The 24,060-nt window shown below is 42.6% G+C and overlaps 1 protein-coding gene across 1 annotated transcript in view; it reads right to left on the reverse strand.

The window, feature by feature from the left end:
• Positions 1–817: 817 nt before the first annotated feature.
• Positions 818–24,060, reverse strand: part of PRELID2 (PRELI domain containing 2) — an 87,480-nt gene continuing 64,237 nt past the window's right edge. Inside the window, exons 5-6 of the mRNA XM_066591250.1 lie at positions 11,026–11,131; positions 818–5,068 (exon numbers count right to left, since the gene is read on the reverse strand). Coding sequence (XP_066447347.1) covers positions 5,012–5,068; positions 11,026–11,131 — 163 coding nt within the window. The 3' untranslated portion in view covers positions 818–5,011. The remainder of the gene's footprint in view (positions 5,069–11,025; positions 11,132–24,060) is intronic.

Raw genomic sequence — 24,060 nt, forward strand, 5'->3', positions numbered from 1 at the left:
TCTTCATTACCACGAGACTCCGAAATTGCGGAAACATTGAGTGATTCAAGATGCATATATACATATAATTTATATGGTTACATCTGGAAGGTTTAACGGATTAGAGAAATACGGTAACAAAAGACCAGAACAGTATTCATGTAAAAGGAAGCATCCAAACTCTTCTGTGACTGCATTACTGACAAGCACCAGTCAGGGAAGGTGGAGCCAAGATGTCACTTATTATCCCTCGGAGTACAATTAGGTCAATCATTAAAAAATAAAATGAACATGCCACTGCTGTAAATCTACCTACAGCAGGCTATCCTTAAAAACAGAGATACCTTGCAACGTTCAGGGGACCCCCCAAGACTCCTATGACAACCCTGAAGGAGTTATGCATTTTCTTTATTGCCAAGGGTGGGGAGGGATAACATCACTCCTTAGGGAGAGCACCAAGAAGGTGAGTGAGGAGACTTATAAGGCCATCCATGCTCATCTGGGTAATACGCAAATAAGGAAGATGGAACAATACCTCTGCAGCGCCACCTATTGGATGGCAGCATTCCTGCAAAACAATGCTTGGCCCTTTATACGGGGTTGTAGAACAATGATTGGGAAATGAAAACCAAGGCCAAAGACTGTGCTTAAGAGACGAAGGCATGTGGGATACTCGGATACTGAGTATATACAATAGGTGAGTAACAAATGGATTACTTATGCCAGATGTATTTCCTAACTAATGCACATTTGTTTTATATGTGTTTTCTGTTCTGTCTTGTGTTAGAGAGTTTTTGTGTGTTTTATCTAGAACAGCAGTAAGATGAATTTTTAAGACTGTCATTTACTATTCTTTTTATTGTATTTAGAAAGTCTGAAATGCGTCTTTATGCAATCACTTAGGCAAGATAGAAAGTATACTTTACATGAAGAGATGCTGGCTTTATGGCAGACAATAAACTAAAACATGGTTTATTGCAGATTTCAATAAATTACTTGCATGTTCTGCATATTTTAAAAACAAATTATGGAAAGAAGCAGAGTAGCACATTTTTAAACCGGAAGGCTTCTCATTACAAGGGACATTAAATGGCATGGACAAGGTTAACACCATTATTGGTATATTACTCCTATAGTGCAAGTTTCCTATATAAAACACTTCCCATATTAAAAACAATTGCCTCAACACAAGACTTAAAAGAATGCAGTATATCGTCATGTTTGTCCTAAAAATGAATCATTTGACTAAGGCCCAGGGTCCACGGGTAGATTTTAATTATAATCAGATCTACAAGCCCATAGAGATGCATTAGCATCCGTAAGGCAACTTAATGCATGCGGATGTGATTTTTTTCCCCTGGTGTGCGGATTGCACGTGCAGGAAGAAATCGCAGCATGCTCCATCTTTCTTCTGATCCCGCAGGGACGGATTCCATTGAAGTCAATGGAAGTAGTCATATCCACGGCGCAGCCACAGCTGTCATTGTGGCTGTGCTGCGGAGCTGCGGGAGAGAGGAGATTAAAAAAAAAAACCAGAAGACATAAGATCTGGGCTGCGACGGAGGAGAGCCCCGCAGCGTCTGGACAGGTAAGTAAATGTAATTTTTGTCCTCATGGCTACGAGCACAGGTGCAAACCGCTGCAGGATTCCACACTTGGTAAACAGTGCGTGCCCGTGGACATGAGGCCATACCATACCCACCTTAGATCGGGGCTGCCTCCCTGGCTGCTCGCTGGTGGGTAGTATAAGAAAAGACCGGCCAAGCTCCGCGATCTGCAGAATCCTGGAGCTGTCCTGCCCATATACCATGGTTCCCCAAAAATAAGACACAGTCTTATATTAACTTTTGCCCCAAAAGAGGCACAGTGTCTTAATACTTACCTAGTAGGCGGCATCCTCATCCCCTCTCGCTGCTCTCCAGCAATCTTACGTGTCATCCTTAGCACTGAGAGAGCATTCTCTTCCTGGTAACGTGGGTTGAATACCCAGCATTCTCTTACTGAAGGCTGTGATTGGCTCAGGACTGTGGCCACAGCCAATCAGTGAATGACATCATTGAATGGCTGCGATTGGCTCATCAAGCGCCGGCTGTTATTGGCTCAAGCTGCGGTCCAGAGCCAATCACAGCAATCTCTTGCTAGAGGCGGGGTATTCAATCCACATTACCAGGAAGATAATGCTCTTTCAGCACTGAGGAATACAAGGAAGACTGCCGGCGCCTGGAGAGCAGTAAGAGGGTGGACGCCTGCGAGGTATTTTCTTTCCCCCTATATAGTGTAGCTAGAGCTTATTTTCGGGGGAGGTCTTATTTTGGGGGAAACATGCTAGTTATCGCATTTTAGAGTACACATCAGTAGTACAACTCTAGGCTTCTGTACACAACATTATCTTTGCTTACTGTGGCCGGGAAGGCATGGTGTATACAAGACGTATGCCCGCTCTTCATAGACCCAGGGAAAGGCAGGGAAAATGTGGATGGAGGAGTAAGATTTGCACATTCTAATCCACCACAACAGGTACAGCAGGCTGATATGTTTATCAACCGCAATTTAAAACAAGCAGCCTCTCGTCTGGACTTGGTAAAAACATAGCTTTGCATGGACGTACTTTCTGTAATTAACTACAATTCAAGAAAAGTAGAAATATCAATAGGGAATGCATTACTTATATAAAGTTTAACTAATTCAAAAGGGTCGGTGATCCAGGGATTATTCCGAATGCCAGATTGGAGTCAGGTAGGAATTGATTTTTCCTTAAATGAAGAAAATTGGCTTCTACCTCATTGGGCTTTTTGCCTTTCTCTGGATCAACATTGGGGGTCAATAGACTGAACTGGATGGACAAATATCTTTTTTCGGCCTTACATAGTATGAACCATTTAGTAAAACTTTTGTGATTCTTGTAATCTGCCATTTTCGGATTATACATTATTTTTTATTCCATTGTCTGCATGACTATGGGACGGCCTTCTTGCCCAAGGAGACGTTATGAGCATTTAGAGAGGCTTTACTGAAATTTCATTGACCACAGACCCAACGTTCAGGAGGGGACACAGTGACTTTTACGGAACACTTGCTCTAAATATACCCCGCGACCTGTGCAGAGGAGAGGGAGGTAAGCTGTGACTATTTTAATGGTGGATCTTACGCCATCTATATATGTGTTACTTTTCAGCGTAATCCTGTCTGTGATAAAAGGAGATGTCTGCTAAAAACTTCTCTCTACAGGAAGAATCACCATATTAATAGGCTTCATTGTCAGTGTGAAAATTGCAGTTTTTTTTTTTTTTAAATATACATGACATTGAGACCATTAAAAAAAAACAAAAATTCATAAAAAAACTTGATTTATACAATAATCATTTTGTGATGACACACTTTAAATATGAGCACCGTGTTGAGACTAGCCCTTTAGGTAACCTGTCACTCAACTACAATTAGGCCACCCTCACACAGGCGTTTTTGTACAGCATTTAGCGCTCCGCTAAATGCTGTACAACGCTCTTATTCATTTCAAAGCTGCGCTTTGAAAGCGATGCATGTTCTGTTTTTGGCTGTTTTCAGCCCTGCGTCCCCCATAACGTGGCACAACTTGGTACCGCGTTTTTGACAGTGCTAAAAGCAAGCCCTAGCTACACTACCCGCGTTTACCGCGGTTTCAGCAGCGCTGGTATGCGTTTCGTCTACGTTTTCAGCAGAGCTGAAAGTGCAGACAAAGAAGCTGAAAAAAAAGCAATCCTCACCTAGCAGTCACCGTCTAGGTCCCTCCCGCTGCTCTCCAGAGCTCCGGGCAGGCTTCCAGGCACTTGTGAGCGCTGACAGAGCATCTTTTGCTAACGGGGTTTGAAGACCCCACCCACTCCAGCAAGAGATTGGTTCATTGAGCGCTGACTCTGATTGGCTGAGGCACCGCTTGAGGAACCAAACAAAGCCAAAATCAGAGTAATCTCTTGCTGGAGACCAGGTCTTCAAACTCCATTACCAGCAAAAGATGCTGTCGGCACTGATAAGTGCCCGGAAGCCTGCTCGGAGCTTCGGCGAGCAGCGGCAGGGACCCAGATGGCGCCTACCAGGCGAGTATTTTTTTTTTTTTTTCAGCTACCTTGTCTGTGTTTTTAGCTGGGCTGAAAACCTAGACAAAACAATGGAAAAACAGATGCCAGCACTGCTGAAACCGCAGTAAACGCAGTGCTGAAGAACGCTGAGTTTCTGCAAACGCCTATGTGAGGGAGGCCTTCGATAGCATGGTTGCACCAAATACTCAGCAAGTCAAATAGTTTGACTTGCTTCTTCTATATGGTTTTGAAGAGGACGGATCATTGATTCTAACTAGTTAATCTTCAAAAAGGATAATTTATGGACGGCCTAATGTAAAAGCTGCCTTCTCCCGTTGAGGTTCTCCTTAGGACAGTGTGTGCTGTCAGAAGCTGTTCAATGCCGGAATGTAATGCGTGTATAGCAATACCATCTGTCATCTAAACGTATAGGCAGGCACAATCAGCACAATGCCACTGGATTAGTCGTTCGGGCGGCATTGTTTCATTCTGTCTGCAACTAAAACCCTACATGCTTTCATCAGAAGGTAATGTGCTTCTGATAAGTATCTTGCATGTTGTTTCGAGCTCTGCAAACAATGGCAGCCGAGAAAAGTCAGCCACATCAGTACATATGTATTTAGGTGTGAAGAAAAGGATCAGCAATAGACATCTAGATGAACGACAGAAAAACAAGCCTTTCATTCTCACATCAATCTGCTCATTCTTTTTTTTCCCCCTCAATGCACATGGAGAGATGGAAGCATATATTTCAACATAATTAGATTTCCACTGCATTCCAGGGTCCTTATTTGCAGACTCTTACAAAGAATTGGTTTTGAAGTTAAAGGTGATGGATCCAATTTAACAAACTGACTACTTCAATCATTCCTTGAGTGCTTTAGCAATAAAAATCCATTTGAACCTTGAAAAATACAGCAACAATAAAGCCTTTAGGGTCTTTTCTGTGTTATGATGCAATTTGGCAAGGTTCAGGGTTAGGAGACCGGACGGCCATACTTTTCCTCCAGGATCTTTTCCATGATCGCAATACTCTGTGAAAAAGAGTCAATTATTTAGCATAAAATAAAAATCAATAAAACACGGATGCAGAGTTGTATGTGCAGCATAAGGTCTGGTAACACAGTGTACGGGCACATTGGACCTTTACAGTATGCAGAATCTACAAAACACCTTCATTACTCTATTGATGAGAACTAAAGACATACAAGCCATGATAATTAGTTCACATTTTGTTTGCGCCATTCTGGATTTCTATAACAGGGGAGCAACAGGTACTTCGCTGCAGAGGGGAATATGAAGGGTTACCATTACAAAAAATTGCTCTTTTAAAACATCATTAACCCTTTCCAATCCACTGTCTGACATCTGAAGACATTCTGATTGAAGGCTGTACAGCTCCGATGTCGGAAGACGTCCGGCAGGGTATTCTTACTGTATATTACTGGCCGCTATGTTGTCGGGGGACCTCTCCTGCATGTCCCATACCGCAGCACTGGCTCTAGCCAGCAGACGGCACCCATTGAATAGTGGCAGAAAGAGGAAGCCCCCTAGGAAACCTGAATCCAAAATTGGATTGCAAAGGGTTAAAGCCGAAATTCACTGTAGCTGTGCAGTAGAAGGCCCTGGAAGCAGAGAAAGCAAGTTTTATGTTACACCCCAACGCAATTCTGGTGACAGCATATTGAGGTGGGGCAGGGAGATCCAAATTCCGTGGTGATAAGCACGGTCTTCTTTGTGTATATTGTACATTGAACTAGCCACTCTCCACAGATTTTACGTACGGGCCCAACAAGTGTTCGCCTGGCCACAGCAAGCGAAAGGACCACTGCTTTCATGAAAAGCCATTAACCAAGCCCCATTCTTTGAATCTGGCGCCACTTTATGCAGTAGTAACTCAAGGACATGGCCTATTTTGGACGTAAAGACGCAACAATTTTGGGATTTTTAGATTGTTTATGTTTTTTGCCATGCAGGATAAATAGGGTGTTCATTTTAGTGTACAGATCATTATGGAAACCATGATATCAAAATGTATGGGATTTAAAAAAAATTGAATACAAACATAGTGGAAAGAAGTTTATATAATTTTATTACACTGATGAACCCTAAAGGCTATGATTGCTATGATAATGCATTGCAGTACGACTATACTGCAATGCATTACTGCTTACAATAGAGACCATAGGCCATGGCAGGCCCGGACCAGAGCGCTCCCTCTTTACAGTGATATACATTGATCATGGCATGTAGGGAGGTTAGCAGCAGGGATTGTTGTTCTTATAGATTTCCGCTGTTGCAGCAGAAGAGTGGCCATCAGTCACATCCGGCTCCTGCTGGGTTCACTTCTCAGCCCACACCATCTACATAACGCAAATTTACGTCCTGTCGTGTTAAGTGCCCCCCCAGTCAGGACGTAAACCTACGCCCAGGGTTGTTAAGGAGTTGACTTTAAGAATTACTTGGATAAGCAAAAGCATTCCAGACTTTTGTGTGACATATTGTACTCTATATTAGTGGTAAATTTTGGTTCCAGTGTTGAGCATTTATTTAAAAAAAAGATATATATATATATATATATATATTATAGTTAGTTAGTTAGTTAGTTAGTTAGTTAGGTTAGTAAAATTCGCTGAAAATTTTGAAAAATTCTGAATTTGAATGTCTTTGGTTATAAGACGGATTCTTATAACCACACAAACAGGTAATACATACAGTATATTTGCCATATCTCCTCTTTATGTTGGCATTGGTTTGTAAGCTCCTTTTATTACATTATAAGTGTTCTAAGTATTTTTACTGCGTTTTTTTCTCCATGACATATAGGGTGATTTTTTAAATATCTTTTTCACAGACTTTTTTCCGTTTTTTTTATAGTTTTACTGGGGGTAAAATGCTAAAAAAAATGATCTTAACATTTGTAGTTATCTTTTTTTAAATTTAGTATATTTATGCTAAAATAAAGTATGGGAATGGGTTCCTCTATTTCGGATGTTTTGATATAGAATATGTATGGTTTTGGTTTACAGGGTGCATATGGCGACGGTTTATTGGCGTTGTGTTATTTTCTTTCTTATGTATATATTGTTGTTTAATTCTGTAATAGTTTTCTTTGTGTATGTAATTATGTTTTTTTTTTTTTACTATCTATGTCCCCTATGACATCATATAAGACCTCTGGGGGACATTCTTTTTTTTTTTTTATTTGACACTTTCCCACGGTAGCTGGGGCAGCCGTAGAAGCCCCAGTTACAGGGGAAAGTAACCCCTGTAGTAACATTAGTCACTGGCAGAGCTGTCCAGGGTCTAGTGTGGCACTCCAGTTCTGCTGTAGCAGGGAACCTCGGAGGTCACATGACCCCCCCCCCCTGGCTCCCGTAGTGAAAGCTACAGTTGTTCTTTCACTTTCTAGTACACAGTGCTCATTGAGCACTCTGTACTCAGGGAAGGAAAGGCAGGAAGGGCTAAAAACCCCTCCTGCCTTCTCCACCCGGTTATCAGCTGTTACTAACTGCTGATAACCTGTTCCTGCCTCTGATTGATTGCAGAGCCAGGAGGCTTAAAGCACCGCCGTAATTTTACTATCGGCGGTTCTTTAAGCCAAGGACCAGGCGCCGTGTATTTACCACGCCTGGTCCTTAATGAGTTAAGTGCCATTAAGTGGCAATATAGAAAAATTAATGTACCTGAAGCAACCACAGAATCGTCAAGGCTTCATTTATCAAAAACAGTCTTTGTCGCCCTTAGCAAACCCTTGTAACATTGTATCCTCTCATTGTGTTACCCATGTGATGGCTTTAGTGAGGCTTTATCTGGCTTACGGCCGATGCACAGAAAAAATGGTGTTGCAGTTGTGACAACATAAACCGATGGTAGCATCACCGCAACCCTAAACTATTCTTCAATTATATTAACAGCAAAAGGATTTGCACTGAGAGCACTGGCCCTTTAACAAATAATGCAGGAGAAATCAAAGACGACGATGGGAGGAAAGCAAATCTATTAAATAGTTCAAAGTCGATAAAATCGCCAGGCTCAGATAGAATACACCCAAGGGTTCTAAGGGAACTAAGTGATGCAATAGCTAACCGCTATTTCTTATATTTATGGACACTATCAAGACCAGGGTTGTACCATTGGATTAGCGCATTGCCAATGTGGTTCCAATATACAAAAAGGGGTACAAAAGAGCCTGGTAACTACAGGCCGGTAAGTCTTTCTTCAATAACTAGAAAAATATTTAAGGGGTTTCTGAGAGACGCCATCCTGGAATACCTCAAGGAGAGCAACGGAATAACTACTCCCCAGCACAGGTTCATGAGGGGTTGATCATGTCAGACTAATTTGATCAGCTTCTACGATGAAGTAAGCTCTAGACTGGACCTGGGAGAGTCTATTGATCTTGTATATCTGGATTTCTCTAAAGCATTTAACACCGAGCCGCATAACAGGTTGATATATAAAATGAGACAGCTCGGATTGGGTGAAAACATGTGTATGTGGGTAAAGAACTGGCTCAGAGATAGAAAGCAGAGGGTGGTAATAAATGGTTCATACTCTGATTGGTCCACCATCGCTAGCGGGGTGCCACAGGGTTCAGTATTAGGCCCCACTCTGTTCAAAATATTTATCAATGACCTGATCGAGGGGCTGCACAGTAAAATATCAATATTTGCACATGATACAAAATTATACAAGATAATTAATACAACGGAGGACAATATGCGGCCACAAGATGACCTAGATAAGCTGGGGGCTTGGGTAGAAAAATGGAGCAACCAATGCCAGTCAGCTGCTGCAAAAGCTAATAAAGTCTTGGGATCCAGTAAGAGAGGCATAGGGGTGAGGGACGAGAACATTATTCTTCCACTATATAAGGCATTTGTCAGGCCCCACATGGAATACTGTGTACAGTTCTGGATACCGGTGCTCAGGAAAGATGTTGCAGCGCTTGAGGGGGTTCAAAGAAGAGCAACTAAATTAATAAACGGAATGGGAGGACTGGAATACCCAGAGAGGCTATCAAAATTAGGATTATGCTTTACTGTAAGAGCAGTGTGACTGTGGAACTCTCTGCCTGAGGACGTGGTGATGGCAAAATCCATTGAGGAGTTTAAGAGGGGACTAGATGTCATTCTAGAGCACTAGGATATTACAGGATATAGACATTAGGTGACCAGCGGGTTGTTGATCCGGGTCTTACATTTAGATAGGAACTATCAAAGGTTGATCCAGGGATTATTCTGATTGCCATTATGGAGTCAGGAAGGAATTTTTCCCCCAAATGGGCTAATTGGCTTCTGCCTCTTGTGGTTTTTTGCCTTCCCCTAGATCAATAAGGGGGTTTAAACAGGCTAAACTAGATGGACATTGTCTTTATTCAGCCTAACATACTATGTAATTCTGCTGTGGGAAGGCTTCGGCAGCAAGACATTTCGGTTCTGTTTTGCAGAGCAGCAGTTACATTAACAGACTTCTACCGGCATTAACCAACTGTTTCTTGGAGACAAAAAATGTATGTGCAGCGATAAAAGATGTAAGTGATCCATTATTGGCCATTTTGCAGTCACTGCATCAACATGCAGTCCTTTTAACTAGAGTTCAAACAAGTTGTTCTGAGCTGCAGGACATGAGGTATAAAGCGTTTAATTTGTGCTGCTTCTAGTCAGCAGCTTAGAGCTCCAGAGAAACTATAGCATGTATTACCTAACCATTAAGCTTCCCACACTTACAGCTTAAAAGGTTTCTATGATTGACAGTCATCACTATGCCATTCACTTAAAGGCAGAACAACCACCATGTGCTATTCACTAGAAGGTTTGTGGCTCTTGTAACAAAGTTAGCAATATGCGCTTTCTATTCTGACATCTTTTTATCAAATCCCCTTTACCAAATGCAAATGAAGATTCGTTATTTTACAAAAGAAAAAAAATGAAAATAGAAATCATATATATATGATAAGCAACATGGTCAAGCCAGCAGCCATTAGGCTTCCTTCAGACTTTTTTTTTTTTCCTGGTATAAAAAAAAAAAAAAAATTTACATAAAAGGGAAAACAGCCATTACCCACAGAGCAGGCTATGAAATAAAAAAGGGAAACATACTGCAAAGAAAAAGCCATGGAAACAAAAATTTAAAGCAAAAATGGTAATTAAAAAAAATAAAAAAATAAAAAAAAAAGAAGAGCAATGTTTGTAAAGGGATTTTTGGCTAATCTAGAAAGTGCAGTTTTTGAAGAAAGCAACTAAATGCAGAAAATCCAAGCTGGACAGGCTTTAAACACAAATGAGAAGGAACGGTGCTTTTTTAAAAAAAAAAAAAAACACAAGAAAAAAACCTAACAGAAATAAAGCACACTGAAAGCATACTGTTTTCTTCAAATGGAAAGGAACATAATTCAGTTTTGTTCAAGAAGCGGAACAGAGACGAAAAGCCTTAAAACAGATGTGAACGAGCCCTTAGCTAAGCTACTGTACTGCATGATCTTTTCTGACTAGTAAAACACACTTTTTAGAAAAAAAATTTAAAAATCTTACTAAAAAGTCTGTTCCTTATTGTGACTTCACTTTAATAAAAATGCTGGCATCGCAGAGACTTGACAAAAGCTTTGATCAGTGGGGGTCCAGAGACCCCCACTGCTCACTGAAATGGTTTGCAGCACTCACCTGAGCGCTGTGCCGCTTCAGCTGTGGTTGTTACTCTGACTGTTCTCAGTAGCTGAAGACTGGTTCATACAACTCGATAGGCCTCCTCTTTAGACCTCTACAAGCCAGTCTTCACCTGCCACAAACAGCTGCCAGAGTAACAAAGCCAAAAGGAGCACAGTGCACAGGTGAGTGCTGCAACCCCTTCCTTTCAGCCATTAGTGAGGGCTTTGGCACCTTGACCCCTTCTCCCCATCTCTGTGACATATGAAAAGTTTTACAAAAGGGCAGGTACTCCAAGTTCTGAAGCATGTAGACGGTTTATGTTTAAACTGAAGAGACGTTACCTTTTTAGCTCCTTGTTTCAAAAAGGTTTCTGCAAATTTTTCTAGAACACAACTGAAGTATCCAGCACCAGTGATCGTTATGGTCCCTTTCTGACTGAATTCCGTCCTGTATGCAACAAGAAGAGGAAATATTCTTTATGATCAACTCATTGAACAATCTCTTACACACTACAAGACGCCTTGTAACCAACACAGTTTAACTTGCTATTACTCCACTCTGATCCAGGCTGTTAACCCTTCAAAATGCTGCTGTCAGAATGGAGGGAGCGCTCTGTCACGCAGACAACCTGCCTGAAGCGAGATTGCAGGCTGATGTTCAATTTCCAGAGCAACCTGGGACGCTGTGTTGGCCTGGCTCAGGGCTCAAACAGGACGCCTACAAAAAGTACAATATATCACAAAATTACATTATAAAAAGTACATACAAGAAGAGAACTACAGGGGCGGAGCCTGCCGCGGAGCAAGATGGCCGCTTAAGCCCGGAGCTCCCTCTGAACGGCGCCCACGGAGGTCCTTCTACACCGACCGCAGCCTTCAAAATGAGGAAAGCTTCAAGAGATAAGGTTGGAGAACTCACCTGCACCCCTAAACCGGCTAAAAGTCAAGCGGGTATGCAGCGCTACCTAAAGGAGCGCAGCTCCCGCTCCCTTCTCCCAAAATGGCACCGGCTCACGAGGCCGCTGCCTCACACAGCAAAGCTGGGGAGGGAGAATCCTCTTCAGATGAAGAGGACTCAGGAGGGGTCTCACGGGGGTTTATGAGAGAACTCATAAGAAATGCTTTAACCCCCATTATCGCCGACCTCACCGAGATAAAAGAGGACGTTAAGCATCTGGGGCGCAGGGTTGAGGACCTGGAGTCTGCCTCAGCCTCTGTTTCTTCACATGCCCTGGCAATTGAAAAAAATTTTAAAGGACCGGCACGAGAATCTTAAATCGAGCCCTTATCCTTCATGAGGATCTTGAAAACCGCAACAGGCGGAATAACTTAAGGCTTAAAGGTATTCCGGAATCCTGGGCAGCGGAGTCCCTCCATAAGGTAGCCATGGAGATTTTTCAGCAGCTGGTGGGAGCAGAGAGGGCTACCCTGATAGTCATAGAACGTATCCACAGGGCTCTTAGGCCCCCCCCCCCCTGGGCCTGCTGAGCCTCCTCGGGACATTATCTGTAGGCTGTTATCCTTCCAGGACACTGCTATCATCTTAAAAACAGCAAGATCCCACAAAGAAATTAAATATGGAGATGCTCTGATCCAGATTTACCAGGACCTCTCCCCTGCTACCCTGGCGAAGCGTCGCTTACTTCGCCCTCTGCTGGAGGCTCTTAGAGAAAGGGACATCCGTTACGCCTGGCTATTCCCCTTCGGAATTAGTATATCCTACAAGAGCCGAAGGATGATAGTTCGTTCTCCAGAAGATCTCCACGCCTGTTGGGAACACCTGGAAATGGATCCCATTGAACTGCCCTGTTGGATGCCACTCCCCGAGTTTCCTAAACTTCCCAAGCTAACACCACCCGAGTCGTGGCAATTAGCCAGCAACCCCAAGTCTCCAAAATCCAAAAAGAAAAAAGCAAGAGAGCTGGTTGACAACATGGACACTTGACGGGCCCTCAGGACGGAGTCTGCGGCTCTTATAATGCCTGATGGTTGGTCTCCAAGGAGTTCACCGCCGAAGTTCGGAAGGACATTTCTTAAGGTTACCTTTTCCTCATATTGTCATATGTTCATTCTCTGAATTTTTTACTCATTATTGAGATCCCTCCCGTCTCCTACATTTGAGGACATGGTGATACCTTAGACGGTGATATGATCTCTGTGATGTTGTTAAGTTGAAGTAATTCTCGTGCTATATAGAATATCTGTTAAATTCTTTCTTTTCATAGGCTGTGATAGGTGTAATTTGTCTGCTATAAATATCTGTTTCAATGACCTGGGGGCGCCTGGATGAGCAGGCCGAATTCTGTTGTCTACCCCTCACAGTTGGAGGAATAGACAACTCGCCCCCCCCCCCCCCCTTCTTGTCCTGACTCCGGCGGGCTCATCCGAGTGTGCCGGGCTCGAGGACACGAAAGTTGTATTTACAACACATTTATAGTCTGTTTCTGGTTTTAATTTTCTTTTTCTTACTTACACGTACATCTCATTACTTATCTCCCGGCTTACCCTTCTTATTTCTACCCTACCACTTTATCCCTAACCCCTCTACCCCACCTCCTCCCCCCCTCGGGCCCTCTTAGTCCCGGCTGACCCTTGTGTCGTCTGAGCAACAGAGTAGAGTACATCACGCGTGACTAACGATTTTCTCTACCATTCTATTCGCTCGCTATTGTATAGAGAGAGAGACCAGTCTAAAATTCCTACAGCAACAACATGGACGAGCAAATCCGAGTCACTACGCTGAATGTAAATGGACTGAACTCCCCAGTCAAGAGACATCATATCGCACTACTACTTAAAAGGTATGGATTAAAAATTGTTTTTCTACAGGAGACCCACTACAGGGGAGACAGGTGTCTGTCCCTACCGGGAAGACAGTTCCCTCTCGCATTCCATAACGCACATCCCTCATCGGCCGCAAAGGGAGTTTCTGTCCTCTTGCATAAATCCCTTACCTTTTCCTGTGAGGGACAGTATTCAGACGAGGAAGGCAGGGCTCTATTCGTAAAAGGGGTTCTTAATGATAACAAAGTCACTCTGGCGAACTTGTATGCTCCCAATACCAACCAAATACCCTGGCTGGTCAAACAAATAGATGCATTAAAACATTTTGCCACTGGCCAGATAATATTAGGGGGCGATTTGAACCTCACGATCTTCCCACTCCTAGACTCCTCTGTAGGTAAATCTCAAATATCCCAAAGAAAACTTAAAAACCTTATACGGGTACTATCAGAAACTAACATAGTAGACAGCTGGAGATGTTTAAATACAAACATCAGGAGATTATACATTCTTTTCGCAGGTCCACTCCTCTTTCCAGCGCCTTGATTATATTTTTGTATCCCCTTCCCTGCTGCAATACGTGATCAAAGCATCAATTGATCCTATTGCAATCACAGATCACGCCCCAGTCCACTTAGACCTCCGTCTTCCAAGCCCGTCTCCTAGAGAATGGCGCTGGAGACTCAATCCCTCCTTACTAGACCCGGAAGAGGAGAAACTGCAACTGAAGAAGTCGATAGAGGAATACTTCCAGCTAAACAAATCTGATGACGTCTCGATCCCTACAACCTGGGAGGCCCATAAGGCCTTCGTAAGAGGTCTCCTTATCGCAGCAGGATCCAGAGCTAAAAAAAAACAACAAAAAGAAATTGATAACAAACTTTGCCAAATTGCTAAACTTGAACGGGTGTCGAAGCAGTCGATGTGCAAGACCTCGCTGGAGGAATTAGCCTCTCTTAGGAAAGAACTCAAACTCCTACTTGAGATTAAATACAATAAAAAACACCTTTACTTAAAACACATCACATATGCCCAAGGAAACAGAGGGAGCAAATACATGTCCGCCCTTATAAAAAAAGCCAGGACTAGAAATCATATACATTCTATTAAAACCCCGAACGGCCAAAAAGTCTCATCCACACAAGAGATTACCACCGAATTCCTAAGCTTTTACTCCTCTCTCTACAACCTTAGGGACCCTCTAACCCCTGAAGCCTCTACTAATATGAAAGAACAGATAGACCGCTTCCTTAATGACTTAAACTTACCAAAACTCAGTCGCGAAGACACTGATAATTTTTTGGAAACGATTACTGACCAGGAAATAGAGGAACTTATCGACTCCTCCCCACCCGGGAAGAGCCCCGGCCCGGATGGTCTTCCCCTGGTCTATTATAAAACTTTCAGAGACACTCTGGTCCCCCAATTAACAGAACTCTTTAACGCTTTGCTGCAGGGAGCTCCCCTCCCAAGGCAGGCACAAGAAGCGCACATCACCCTGGTCCGAAAGGAGAATAAAGACCCTGAATCTTGTGGCAGCTACCGCCCAATCTCCCTGATAAGCTTCGATATGAAGCTCTGGGCCAAAATTCTTACGAAACGTTTAGAAAAACACATAACAAAATTGATCAACTTCGAACAATCGGGGTTTGTCAGGGGGAGAGAAGGCAGAGATGGATGTCTTAGATTATTACACGCTACTAGATACGTTCAGACGCACAATATCCCACTTGCTCTAGTGAGCACAGACGCGGAAAAAGCGTTTGACCGCATCAACTGGGTCTATATGGAACAGGTTCTTTTGCACTTCAATATCCCGAGCAAATTCGTTAAGGCGATCTTCTCTTTATACGCAATGCCCCATGCGAGATTGAAAATTAATAACTCCCTCTCCCCACCGTTTAATATAAACAACGGCACTAGACAGGGCTGCCCCCTTTCCCCCTCCCTTTTTATCCTCGCCCTAGAACCATTTCTTCAAAAAGTGAGACTCGACCCTCTGATACAGGGCCTCAGGGTAGGAGGAGAGACCCTCTCGACTACAGCGTATGCTGATGATATAACATTTCTCATTACAAACCCGGAAAGAGGTCTCCCCCACCTGGTCTCCCTTCTGGAAGATTTCGGAACTCTCTCAAACTTTAAAACTAACCTGTCTAAATCAATAGCCTTAAATATCTCCATTTCGCCCAACAGATTCCAAAAAATTAAAAGCAGTTCCCCTCTCACCTGGTCGGACACAGCTATAGATTTCCTAGGTGTTAAAATTACCAGAAAAACCGAAGATCTATATGCTACTAATTTCCTTACCTTACTAGCGAAGGTAAAAAAGCTATTAAGATCCTATGACCTACCTTTTATATCCTGGCTAGGAAGGAAGAATGTGCTGAAATCTTATATTATCCCTATCATACTATACAAAATCAGACTCCTCCCAGTCTTTATACCTCTCAACTTTTTCAAGAGCTTACGCACAATTTTTCTTAGATATCTTTGGATGGGAAAGAGGCCGAGATTAGCCCATTGCTTATTAATTAGAAGGCGCTCGGAGGGAGGAGTGGATCTGCCTTGCCCCAAAGAATTCTATAGAGCCGCACAACTAAATCACTGGATGGAACTGACACATCCTATTAAAGACCCGATTTTACAAATTCTCGCTAAAGGAGTCCATGGCCCACGCCTTATTGATGAACTTTGGTTCCCAAGAACGAGATACAACAGGAAACAGAGTTTTAACCCTCTAAAGAGACTTGGACGACTCTCGGGACGACCCTAGCTCCGAACCCCTCCCCTGCAGCCCCCTTATCCTCTATGCATAGGTTCATGGATCTCAAGTTAGATCCTTGTTCTGCCAGAGTGTGGCAGATATTAGCAAACAAAAAGTTTCAAGATGTATTAGACATCGCACATAAATACCCTCTCACCTCGCTAGAGGACCTACTCCCTGACCATACCTCAACTTTTCTTACCTCGGCCCATCTACTTAAAGTCCTAAACACCTTCCTTAAAACTTATAAATCGGATAGACCACTGACCCCATTTGAGACAGCAATAACAGGGAGTAACGCTCTAGCTAGAAAAGTATCCTATATTCGTAGGCACTTCATTTCCCCACCAGCAGATACGCGCCCTGCCTTCCTGGTCTCATGGGAGAGGGAACTCCACATCTCTCTGTCTCCAAGTGAGACCAAACTTATCCTGAAATCCGCCTTTGGACTCTCCCCATGTGTCACCTCGCAGGAGTCCCACTACAAGCTTCTAGCGAGGTGGTACAGGACTCCCCAGTGGCTTTTTGACCACAAACTAATCGAATGGGATGCCTGCTGGAAATGCGAGAGTGCAACTGGCTCCTTCCTGCATATTTGGTGGGAGTGCCCTGTTCTAGCGATATTCTGGGAAGAGGTGGGAAAGGTGCTGAGGAAGATCTCCCCGGAATTGATCCTCTCCCCCGAGTTGGTCCTCCTCTGGAAACCGTCCGGTACATTCCACCCATTGCGGCATAAACTATTATTTTAATATTAGATGCAGCGAAAGCCCTCATTCCATTAAGGTGGAAGCAGAAGGAGCCACCGACAGTCACCCAGTGGAAGGATAGAGTGGATACCCTTGCAAATTTAGAGGAGCTCTCTGCCTGGTCTAAGGGAGCACACGATAAGTTTGTAGAAATGTGGGCTCCGTGGAGAGCGGTCATTTGGCATGCTTAGCTACCAGTTTGATAGCCATAATCACAACCATGAAAGCCTCAGGAGAACTGGTTAAGCGAGACTTATACGTAGCGGTATTATACTTTAAGTATAGACCCAGACGATTGACATCAGCTCCCTGCTGCTAGACACTAATCGAGGATGGCCGGGACCCTTTCCACACCTATCTTCCCCCCTCCCCATACTACCCCCCCTCCCTTTTTCCCTTTGTTTCTCCCCTTTCTATCCTGTTTTCCTTTTTATGTCCCCTTTACGTTTTTCTGTTTTTTATTTGTTCTCTACTTGTCCTTTTATGTTATTTTTTATCTACATATGTATGTGGTCTGCTTTGCCAAACGCCTGTGGGGAATCGGCTAGGCCTGCGCAGTTTTATGTACAAAAAAAAAAAAGGGAACCTCCCTACTATCTCCTAGTTTGAAGATTTGATCTATATGGGGACTGGATCTCTTTAACTCGTTACGAATGTTGGAAAGATGGCAAATGGCCTTCCCCCTCCCCCCGCAGGCTAAAGCAAAGCTTAATGCTTCTAGAAACAATAAATATTCAGACCTAGACATATTTTGTATATGATACGTCGATGCTGTTTGTATTGTTATTTCTTTAAAAAATGCAATAAAATTTGATTTCCAAAAAAAAAAAAAAAAAAAAAGGAGAACTACATTTGGGAAGGGAAAAAGTTTGACTTTTTAATTAGTAAAAAGAAAAAAAGTTTTTTTTTAAATTATATATATTTTTTTTTTAACTCCGTGCCTCAAATTAAAAACCAAAAATTGGAATTGCCAATTAAAACATACATTAATGAATAAAAAGAATGTATATTTTATCCCCTTAGTGACCGAGTCTGTTTGCGCATTAATAACCAAACCACATTATGAAAATCTGACATAGAATAACTCCGTAAATATTTTGCATATCCAACTAAGCAGTCTTTCACACGGGCGGCAGCGATATCGCAGCTGTGTTCCCGCGATTTGTGCGCGACATCACTGCGTTTTCTCGCGGTGATATGATTTTATAGCACTCTTTTGCCTGGGTTTTCAAGGGGGCTTGAAATATAAGCCCTAAACTGAAAATAAGCCCTAGTTTAATTAAAAAACAAAAAAAAACAAAACCCACAACACATTCCCTAACAGGCGCTGTCCGCTCCACGGCAGTTGTTCGCAGTCTTCAGCTGCCGTTTTCTGGTTAGGGGGTTCATGGAAGTGCTGGCTCTGATTGGCTCTTGAGCTCAGCAGCTCAGCTAATCAATGCAGCACTTGATGAACCATTCAATAGTTAGGTAATGTATTTTTTTTTATTTTTTTAATGCAGCTAAGGCTTATTTTATGTGAAATAGTAGGAGTTCCTACTGTTAAAGGGGTTGTCCCGTGCCGAAGCGGGTTTTTTTTTTCCAATAGCCCCCCCGTTCGGCGCGAGACAAACCCTATGCAGGGGTAAAAAATAAAAACCGGAGAGTGCTTACCTGAATCCCCGCGCTCCGGTGACTTCTTACTTACCTGGTGAAGATGGCCGCCGAGATCTTCTCCCTCGGTGGACCGCAGCTCTTCTGTGCGGTCCATTGCCGATTCCAGCCTCCTGATTGGCTGGAATCGGCACGTGACGGGGCAGAGCTACGAGGAGCCGCTCTCTGGCACGAGCGGCCCCATTGAGAAAAGCAGAAGACCGGACTGCGCAAGCGCGTCTAATCGGGCGATTAGACGCTGAAAATTAGACGGCACCATGGAGACGAGGACGCTAGCAACGGAGCAGGTAAGTGAATAACTTCTGTATGGCTCATAATTAATGCACAATGTACATTACAAAGTGCATTAATATGGCCATACAGAAGTGTATAACCCCACTTGCTTTCGCGGGACAACCCCTTTAAAGTTGCACTGCACTGCATGGAAACCGCAATTTTGTGCAATGCAACAGAAAGAAATTCTCCATAGGGAAACATCACGAATCACGGCAATACTCAGCCGGCCGCGATTTTTTTCTTGTAATGTAGCAGTCTATAAAACATCTCTAATGTGAAGGAACCCAGAGGAAAGCATGTGCTTCACATACATTGTAGCACTGTCGCATCGCAAGGAAAAAATTGTGCGATTTTGATGCCCGTGTGAAAGCAGCCCAATCCTGACATTTTTTTTTTGCCACATTGTACTTCATTTAGGTGGTAAAAATAGACCAATAGATATTTGTGTTTATTTATTAAAAGCTACAAAATTGCAGTTGAAAAGCTGAAAAATGACTTTTTTAAAAGAAATGTCAAATATGTGCAAATATTGTACACATTTTTGATGATGGAAATAAATATATATTTCCATCAGTTTACTTTACTCTGGAAGTAAATTTGAAAAAAAATGTAGGGCTTCTTTAACCATTTAGGAGACGTACAAATTTAACATTAATTTTTACAATTTTGAGGAACATTTTGTTTTGCTAAACCAAGCCAAGATTAGAAAGGCTCATAGGTGTCAGAATGATAGATACCCCCACAAATGACTCCATTTTTAAAAAAAATACACCCCTTAATGTATTCACTGTATTTTGCAAATAGGTCATTTTAAAAGACAGTTTTTTCTATAGTGCACATGAAAATGAGGATTTACACCCCAAAATGGATCCCCGTTTGTCCTGTGTTCACAAACATACCCATTGTGGCCCTAATCGTATGCATAATGGGGCCCAAAATGAAAGGAGCAGCGGGTAGCTTTCAGAACAGACATTTTGCTTGAAGGGGTTTAAGGCCCCATTGCCCACTTGTAGACCCCTTGAACGGCCAAAATGATGGAGAACCCCCGCAAATGACCACATTTTGAAAACTAGACCCCTTAACAAATTCATATCTAGGGGTTTACTGCCCATTTTGACCCCACAGTTTTTGAATCAATCCAAGCACAGCAGAAGGTAAAAAAAAAAAAAAATAAAAAAAAAAATTCATTTTTGGCAATTGTGTCATTTTAAAAACAGTTTTTTTTGTATAGCACACAAATGAATGAAGAATTTCACCGCAAAATGGATCCCCCCGTTTGTCCCGTATTCAGAAACATACTTATTGTAGCCTCAATCTGCTTACTAGACACATGGCTAGGCCTATAATGGAGGCAACACCCGTTGGATTTCAAGGCACAAGTGAATAAATTCCAGGCCCCATTGCTCACTTGTAGAGCTATCAAGCTGCCAAAATGATAGAACGCCCCCCACAAATTACCCCATTTTGAAATCCAGACCCCTTAGCCCATTTATCTGGGTGTGCATTGAGCATTCTGACCCCACAGTGTTTTTCAGAAATTATAAAAAAAACAGGTGAAAAATAAAATTTTAAAATTTCATGACATTTTTTTTTTGTCGTTGTTTCAAGCAGGAAAAACTGGGGAGACGCAGCCCAAATTTATAGCACTTGTTCTTGTGTTCAGCAATACCTTCATTGCAGCCCCAATCTGTTTACAGGACACACCCATTGTCTTTCGGGTCACATCTGAATAAATGACAGGCTCCACTGCACACTTGTGCAAAAAAAAAAAAAAAAAAAAAAAAGGACTCCCTAAAAAGACCCCCCTAAGATAAAAGTACTAATATAAAACTGTGTGGTAGGTCTGAAAATAGGGGTAATTACAGAGATCCAGTTGGGATGGATACGTGGAGCAATAAAACCAGGTATGCCTCCTACTCCCATGCTTGCTGCAAACTAGACACTTTGGGGGGGGGGGCATTTCTTGACCTCAGTGGCAGGGATGGGGTGTAAAAAGTGGTGCTTTGTGAAGCTTTGTAAGCTTGCTGAGGTGCGGCGGTCTCAAACAGAAGGCGCTCAACAAGCTGTTCCCGGAACTGCAGAAAGGTGAGCATTCCCGGGATCTTCTTGTAAATTATGTAATAGGCATTACAGGGAGTGACCTGAATAACACTGGGCTCACATGGCCATATGTGGAATCAGCATGTGGATGCCGGCAGCAGATTCCAGCTGTGAGCCGGGCCGTGACCCTGCGTACAGCACATAACTGCGTACTCAAAGTTATAGAATACATTATATGTACCCAAAAATGATGTCCTTATAAAATGCAACCCATCCCACAAAAAACAAGCTCTCATATGGCTAGGTCAACGGAAAAAAAAGAGAAAAGATGGCTCCTGGAATGTGACAAAGAAAGAAAAGAAAAAATTAGTTGGTCATTAAGATGCAGACAGGCTTTGTCACTAAAGGGTTAAGTTAACGATCGATTCAATGAAGTATGTACACAATTGATGAGTTGTGTTGACCAGGTTACGAATTGTGGAGAAACTTTTGAAACTTTTTCTGCGCACCAATAACAGTTCTATACACAATCCAACTTCCTGTTTAATTAACTTCTCGGTTAACCCTTTCCAATCCAATTTGTATCCTTGTTTTCCTAGGGGGTTTACCCTTTTTATGTCGTTATACAACGGCGCTATCTGCTGGCTAAAGCCAGTACTGCATGAGGTAAGACGCTGGATAGGCTCTGACAGAAGAGAGGCTTGCAATATACAGTAAGAGAACCCCGACGGACGTCTTCTAACATCAGAGCTGTACAGCCTTAAATCATAATGTCTTCACAGGTTAGACAGTGGACTGGAAAGGGTCAAGGTACATAATGGAGCACATGTACATTATTAGTACCCAGAGGGAGACCTATGCAGGCTGCTTTTACGTACAAATAGGCATCGCTATATATTAGCCAGCACTTAGGATTGGCAACACACCCGGAAGAAACAACATTTGTTTTTCTTATAGCTGCAAATGCAGCCTAATGAGCACAATTGTTCTTCGGCAAAAAGCGGCCTCCTCTGATAATTTAATACATTTAATATTCTGGTATTAGCCTTAATGGCTTTAGGATTACACCCTTCAAGGCCTAATATACACAGCTATTAGAGGGAAGTTTGAGCTAACCATATGGAACCATTAACTGTTTATTATGTATTTTCTTCTACTTTAGGTTAAGTGGACCTTTAAAATATTTGGAAAATACCGAAGTACAGAGCATTGTATCGCCAGGATCAGTGAAGAGGTAGCTGTAAAGGTGCAGTCATCAGAAAGACACAAGTACACCTTCTGTTTTCTGATACGTAAATCCATAAAATTCAAACATCTAGACATTAAGGCCTCCTGCACATGGCGGAACGCTTAGCCAATCAGCACAGCCCTTTCAGGAGGTGGGGATTTTTAAATTCCCGTCTGCTGAAAGAGCTTCACAGCAGTGTCGGGGAGCCAGCAGGACGACACACCTGAGCGGCAGATGGGTGAGTATATAATTTTTTTTTTTCCACCAGCTAGGGATGATTTTCAGGGAAGGGCTTATATTTCAAGCCCTTCCCTGAAAATAATCGCTGCGGGGGTTGCCTACACCCCAATGCTTTCAATGGAGGACAGCAGTACTGACCCCATTGAAAGCAATGGGATAGCATCCTGGACATCTGCCATAGCTGTGACAGAGGATTCCTTCATCCCCGTGGTCCCAATGCGATGGCTGCAATTGGTTTATCCAGTACTGCATTGATTGGTTCTTCCACCGCTGCCCAGCCAATCGCATTATAGAGGTGGGATTTACGAATTGCCTGACCTGCAGCCAAATCGCAGCCATCGCATGGATGCATTCAGCGCTGCATAGATTGGGTCTTCAACTGCTGCTCAGCCAGTTACAGCAATCTCTTCCTGGAGGAGATTTCTGAATCCCATAACCTGGAAGTGATTGCTGTAACTGGGTCTTCAACTGCTAAGAGCTGCTGAGGACTGCAGGAATTGCGCTAAACCTCTAGAGAGCAGCAGTAGGGACCTGGACTGAGCCTGCTAGGTAATGTATTATTTTCTTCCATGTAGGTGTAACTAGGGCTCATTTTTGGGGTAGGGCTTATATTTCAAGCCTCCCTGAAAATTAGGCTAGGGCTTTTTTGGGGGGAAACAGGGTAGTAATGTAGAATACTACACAAGATGCAACCTAGGCAGGCGAGGAGAGAAAAAATATATTGCATAGAGGAGACAAGGATTTGTTTTTTTTTTTGCTCACACTTGGACTCCCCACCCCACCCCATTTGGTTTTGGATTGCTTTTTCGTGGTCAAAATATTCCAAAAAGGAATGCATTATCCACTGCACTTTCTATACAATTCTATAAAAGAAATATACATATATATACCTTGGGTATGATACACTTTTACAATGAAGGATATAATACCGTATGCTTTATTACTTCATATGTAGGGAAAGTAAAAATACAAATGTAACTAGGAGTGAGAAATTCTAAATCACTGCAGCAGTACTTGCCAAAATAAAAATACCGATATTGCTAAGCAACATGGAGATGTATAAAATATATATATCTTCACATGAGAGAAAAGGCATGCATGAAGCTAGATCAGGTAGCTTGTATCCGCCTCACTCGGTTCATCACCAGGAGTTGTTTATCTTTCGCAATGAAATGTGCAAGTGGCGGTTTACTGGAGGATATTGATCACTTATCGACCACTGCAGAATAACCGTGTCAGGACGCACCATTACAATGACACAATCACGGAGATAAGTCTATTAATGAGATTCATCTACTGAATCATTGACTAGTTAAGTACAGAAGCTCTACCCTAATTGTTTTTCACATGGGATTTTAATTAAAGTGTCTTTGATACAGAACACCCAGTGACTTCTGACAGCATGCTAGAAGGTCTCGCAAAGTCGGATTCAGTTATTAAATAACCCAATAATGGACACTTTAATTGCAAGTCCCCTTTCTTTTACATAAAAGAGTGTTCCCAGGATTTACTGACGTAAATGTCATATTAAAGAACTCAGCAATTTACTAGAACTGGGAAGAAAAAAAAAAAAAAAAAATCCAACAATCATAATCTTATTTGTATAACGGCAACTTATTCCGCAGCGCTTTCATATAACTTAT

The sequence above is a fragment of the Eleutherodactylus coqui genome, chromosome 2 (genome assembly GCF_035609145.1).
Source record: "Eleutherodactylus coqui strain aEleCoq1 chromosome 2, aEleCoq1.hap1, whole genome shotgun sequence".
NCBI classification, from domain to species: domain Eukaryota; kingdom Metazoa; phylum Chordata; class Amphibia; order Anura; family Eleutherodactylidae; genus Eleutherodactylus; species Eleutherodactylus coqui.